The sequence below is a fragment of the Lissotriton helveticus genome, chromosome 7, assembly GCF_964261635.1.
Source record: "Lissotriton helveticus chromosome 7, aLisHel1.1, whole genome shotgun sequence".
Classification (NCBI taxonomy): domain Eukaryota; kingdom Metazoa; phylum Chordata; class Amphibia; order Caudata; family Salamandridae; genus Lissotriton; species Lissotriton helveticus.
This window is the reverse complement of record NC_136068.1, coordinates 144,110,807-144,116,806: the sequence shown is the minus strand read 5'-3', so window position 1 is coordinate 144,116,806 and position 6,000 is coordinate 144,110,807. Positions and strand designations below refer to the sequence as shown.

Here is a 6,000-nt window from a genome sequence, read left to right as displayed (position 1 = left end):
ATCAGATCTTGGGGCGGTCCTGCGCAATCCGATACCTCAGAGAAACAACGATGCCAATAAACAGCAGGACACTTGTCAGAGCGGGTCCTCTAGACGTGTTACTGGCCAACACGTAAATACAACAACAACGACCTCCTCCAGATGAAAGAACCCAGAGGACACTGTGGGGACCATTTGGGAGGCATTTTAATGAATTTAGCATTTAGGCATAATGCATTTCGGCTCCTGACTTCCTCAGACGCCACTTGCTACACAGGAAAAACTTCTCCTCTCGCCCTTGATATTCTGTACTCCTCCCCATGTGGGTAGGTCAGCTGACTTCACTGATTGATTGCAGCTGCAGTTCGATATAGGTAAACTACAGCTCCCACAATTCAATGTTCAGGTAGGTACTGTCACTGGAGCCATTCAATATTTCAAATTCGATGCTGCTGTACTTAACAAGGGTGGCCTTTTCTTGGTGCGAAGAGACCCTGGAATACAGTCAAGTGCCTCCCTCAGGTCCCCATACACTCCAGCCCCAACATCATAAAACTAACCAGGCCGTGAAACTGGGGTGCAGTGATCCCGTTTTCCCTCGTGAAGTCACGGGCTGTTGCTATATATATATAAAGCTAGATGAGGTACATTGCAAATCAACTTCAAGAGGGCAATTTCGCATTTAAGTGACAAATTTGTTTCAAGACAATCTAAACTACGAAGTGGGAATGGGTAGCTCCATTGGCAAAAGCAGAAGCTGCTAAAAAAATAGGCAGATCAGGGAAGGAAGAAGCAGAACAAGCAAGAAAAGGTGTGGAAGACATGGAAGAACCTCAAAATGTTCCAGAAACTGCAGTGAGAAGTGGTAGCCTGATGTCAATACAAAGTTCCAGATAGAAATGAAAAGGCCCCCACATGAACTGTGGAGGATGTCTGAACAAGGAAGTCACTCCCATTTCACTACATCGAGCAAGAACAAAAATCGACTTGGGACTGAGATAACTTCCTAAAACAATATGAAATACAATGAAAAAAATGAGGTACGTGGGAGCCTGGTGTTTCCCCAAAAGAAAACAACCAACATATTTTACAAATTCAAAATGTATTTGTTGAGAGCCTGTGTAAAATTATCTTCTTAAGAACTGTTTTGGTTACAGCTATGTCTAAATGAGCCCAAGGCTAATAAAAGAGAAGTGCTAATAACTTTAAAAAGAATTTGCAAAAATCATGTTATGTGAAATGTAACAGATTCATGAACACAATATTTGTAAATCAGCAATGAAATATAACTGTTTATTCATGGAAACCCTAGACTAAGACATTGTTTCTTACACTGGGACAACCTTCATAGGTTTGAGGAACGACAGGAGCTTTGCTGGTTTGTACATGCTGGCCTTCCCTTGATACTCTGTTAAAACATAATTCAGGTATTTTTCCTGTTTTAAAGAAACACAAGTTAAAAAATGCAATGTTACAACTGTATAACTATTGTCATTAAAGCCTAAATACATTTTCACTTTATACTGTGATGTTCATTCTTTAATAGCTAGGCAAGTATCATCATAGGCTAGGAATTATCGGCCAATCTCGCTTCTGGACTCAACAGTTAAAATCCTTAGTCGAGTCCTATTAGTGAGACTGGAAGCCTGGACCGAGGAGAATAACATCTTGTCCCCTGTGCAGTATGGGTTTCGTAGGGGAATAGGAACAATGGAGCAGTGCGTGAACCTGGAACTCAGTCGGCAAGTATACCAAAGCTAAACCTGGTAATCTTTACCTATGCTTTGCCGACTTGAGCTCCGCGTTCGATCTGGTGGAACACGCATTGCTCTGGCCCACATTACTGGCAATGGGCGCCCCTACTGAAATTATCCATCTGCTCGCCCGCTTGTACAATAATCTATCAAGCAAAGTAAGGTTTGGAACAGATGGTGAATGCACCCCTTTTTTTGATGTCAAGAGAGGCATCCGTCAAGGATGCGTACTCGCCCCCCTATTATTTTCCTTTTTATTAACTCTGTTGATACAACTTTAAGAATGACCAATGCAGACGCACCAACTATAAAAGGTAAACCTATCCCAATCCTTTTATACGCGGATGACGCGGTCCTCCTCTCTAGGACTCATAATGGACTGCAACACCTAATTAATCAATTCCACGTATTTATAGAAAACAGGGGATTGAAAATTAATAAAGGGAAGACAGTTACCATGGTGTGTGGTAAGAAACAAAGAAAACACAAGTCTTTTTTCTTAGAAGGGGGGAAATTAGAAAGTGTCAATAGTTTCTGTTATCTAGGCATTACCTTCTCAGGAGACGGGAAATGGATTAATGAACAAAAAAGTGTTCTTTTTAAAATGGCCAGGAATACTAACTGTATTTTCAGATTTGCTGCGAAACTAGGGGATCGCAGAATTCCTGACATGTTGACCCTTTTTAACGCCAGATGCATTTCGTCAGCCATATATGGGGCTGGAGTTTGGGGGTATGATGCACAGAGTGCCAAAACTGTTCAGGGGAAGGAAAATGTGTTTTTAAAAAGACTAATCAGTGCCCCAGCTACGGCTTTAACTGAGTTATTACACAAGGAATTAGACCTGTATTATGTCAAAGATCTAATTGCGCTCCGTCCTCTGTCCTTATGGCGTTCAATATGGGCAAAGGAGGAGACAAAGTTTACACAGGATGTAATAACTGATTGTATTAATCTTGACCATCGATGAAAAATTCCTTGGCTGAACCATATACATCATTGGTATAAAACATTGTATGGTCTGGACATTTTTAAAGATTTTAAAATGGATCCTATTTTATCAAAACGGGAGCTGAAGGCCTCTTTTTTTAAATATTCAGCAGAGATTAGAGTGGAAAAATATAAGAAACAAAGTACATTCAATCTCTACCAACAATATAATATTAACGTAGGTTTCCAATTTTATCTTGTAACAGTTAGTATTCCCTCCTTTCGATTTGTGTTAACCCGTCTCCGTCTAGGAATTGTGCATCATCTCGTGGCCTTCCCTGTGCCTAAACAACCTGGAACGTGCCTGTGCCCATGTGATGGCAAATCAAAACAGAGCGTATGTCACTTTATGCTATTTTGCACTTTTTATACGTCTTTTAGGAAATATTATTTGAAACCCATCTTTTTAAAATATGATACGCATCATTTACAAACAGCAAGGAAATTAGTGTTTAATATAGAGTTCCCAGATGTATGTTTTTATGTGGCTAGTTATATTTTAAAATGTATTTCTGCTAGAAAATCAATTATTATATGAATTTCGCAAGCTGCTAAATGTATTATGCACTTTATAACAGGATGTTGTTGATATCATGTATTATTATGCTAATTTGCACACATATGTTTGAGTACTTGCTGCTATGGTATAATATCCACTATTGGAATGATTCAGCACCTGCACTTTTGTCATAGTTATTCCTTGTGAATAGCCGATTAGACGCTGTTATATGCATATTGCACTTTAGGAAGTATGTTGCAGAATTCCCTTTAGAAATTATCTATCTGTATTAATACAGAGATGATACTTAGCACTTTAACTGCATATTTGCACATTATCAATGGTCGTATAATTATCAATACTACAGTCAAATGTATTTTTCTAGATGACCTTATGATTTTGTACTATAATTGTTGCTAAATGTCTTTATTTTAAGCGCAATCCCGTTATTTGTTATTTCTCTTTCTATAGCTGTTTCAATATGTGTAACATTTTATGTCTGTTGCTATATGGTTGTGTTATTTTACAAACCGAATAAAGCATCTTTGACTGACTGACTGAGCTAGGCAAGTATCATCATAATGCAATGACAAAAAAAAGTATTCCAAAACAATCCAACATCCTCCTGGCAATCCTGAAACCTAACACTCATAGTCTACTGCTCTGTAATGAAGTAAATATTTTATCCTTTATGAATTTTCTGGGGTGACTGTCATACTTACCAAGGTTACAGAGCCATGACATTCTGTATCCACCTTCTTAAAAATGATATCAAGTTCCTCATCATCAACATTTCCCACAATCCTCTTCATCGCTTCTTTAAAGGCATCCAAATCTAAGCCTAAATAGAGCATACAAACCTTGTGACAACTCACATGTGCGCATAATCTATGAAATATACAAATAAATCCTATGGAAATATACACATTCAGAAATTAATTATAGAAATGTATTGGATTATTTAAAAAGCAATGTATTTTTTAACCAACTGGATATTTAAGCCATTAATGAGAAGGGCACGGACCTTTAAATTTCAAGTTAGTTATCTGGATTAAATCTGTAGCATTAGCTGGACACTGGGTATAACACAGATGTAACAAAAGTTGCTTATTGAGTGGACGACTGGTCTCTCATGTGAACCAAATTAGAAAAAATAAAATCTACATGATTTTGAATCAGTGCAGAAGTCGACATATTAATAATCTATGGCCTGTGTTATGAAAAGGCATGTCCTAAATAGTGGTTCCAATTTATGCATCAACTTTTTGAGACCTATCTTTCATTTTGAAAAATTGCATTACCAAATGATCATTCTCAGGGAGTTGCAGAACAATCTGCCTGGTTAATATTAATTAGGTAGATTGCTGTGTTAGACATATTATGAATGGTCATGAACACAGAGAAGGTGGACTGAAAGAAACTGCAGATAAACCAAAACCATCCCTACATTCTCATTAAAAATAGGGAAACTTTTTTTTTAAAGCAGTGCACAAATTGTAGGTGCGCAGCGACCTGCCTTTTATTTTGTGATGCGACTTATGAGCTAAAAGATCATAACATCAAATGTCCAGTCACAGGGGATCACAGACCGACCAGACTAGTGAATATTAAACAGGTTGCTCTTTTAGATCCCTACTGTGATTGGCTACAAACACAGAGACCGTGATCGGCAAGGAACTTCAGACAAACCACCCTGCATCCACACTGCCAAAAGAAAAACTTTTTTTTTTTACGCAGCATGTGTTCTTTAAGGGAAAACAGGTTGCTTTAAAAACAAAATTGTTTCCCATTTATGAAGACATAGGGGAGGAAGCATGGAGGTGCACCGTGGATCAATGCTTGCACCCCCCAAGAATAACTGACACAATCCCCAAAAGGAAAGCTGTTCAAGTTGGTGAAGGGGAGGCATTTGTGAATCATTTGAGTCTGTAACTATTCAATGGGTTGTGACCGGATACATTTCACTGCAAATCAGAAATAGAAATTAACTCCCCTTGCATGTCCCCTCCTAACTGCGATTCAAAATGAGTCACAAAACCTCTTTTGCAACTCGGTCAGGCTTTTCCAAAAAGCAGTACATTGGGAAAAAACATTCTGTGGTTGCATATTCCATCATTTTGCAAATCGCATGGTACTGAGACTAGTTTTGTACATCAGACCTCAAATGATTTCTAGTCACTCTTCAGAATCCATATACTCTGCATTTATAACTTATTTACCTGTAGAAGAGCGTTTCAGATGTTTTAAGGAAATTAAATAGTTGAGCTGCAGAAAGCAATGAAATATTAAAAATTAGACTGAAATTTTAAAACTATAAAACAAAATACTACTATGTTAACTATTTCAGTGCAGAGGACAAGACGTGTATGCTCTCCACAATGCCTTAACACTGCAGAGAATTTAAACATCTCGTCCTCCAAACTCCTTCTGGTACTCGCTGTGAGGTAAAAGCTTCCCCCATATCAAGAGATTTGTTTTTTTCTCCGATCTATGTGACAATCTGTCAGACGTCACACAGACTCCAAATGAAAGCAGCCAAAGCATTTAGCCCCGGGCTGCTTTCACCGTTATCAGTGCGCAGACGCATAACTCAGCCCCTCGAGTACCAATCACCATATTAAACATACCGTGGAGACGGGGGAATGTTCCTTTTAGGTTTTGCCTAGCCAATGCGTACGAAGTACGCAGGCGCTAGCAAAATCTTATGTTTTTCTCGGTGGGGTCGGGTATCCGCCCCCTCCTCCCATTGGCTAGCTCCATAAATGGAGGCTAGCCATT

General features: G+C 38.7%; 1 protein-coding gene across 7 annotated transcripts in view; it reads right to left on the bottom strand.

Annotated features, from left to right (window-relative positions):
• EFCAB8 (EF-hand calcium binding domain 8) overlaps positions 1-6,000 on the bottom strand; it is a 1,715,964-nt gene that overhangs the window by 1,600,886 nt on the left and 109,078 nt on the right. For all 7 annotated transcript variants that reach the window (XM_078651814.1, XM_078651813.1, XM_078651812.1 and 4 more), the window contains 2 exons: positions 3,945-4,063; positions 1,312-1,415 (listed from right to left, as the gene is read on the bottom strand). In XM_078651814.1, the coding sequence (XP_078507940.1) occupies positions 1,312-1,415; positions 3,945-4,063 (223 nt within the window). The remainder of the gene's footprint in view (positions 1-1,311; positions 1,416-3,944; positions 4,064-6,000) is intronic.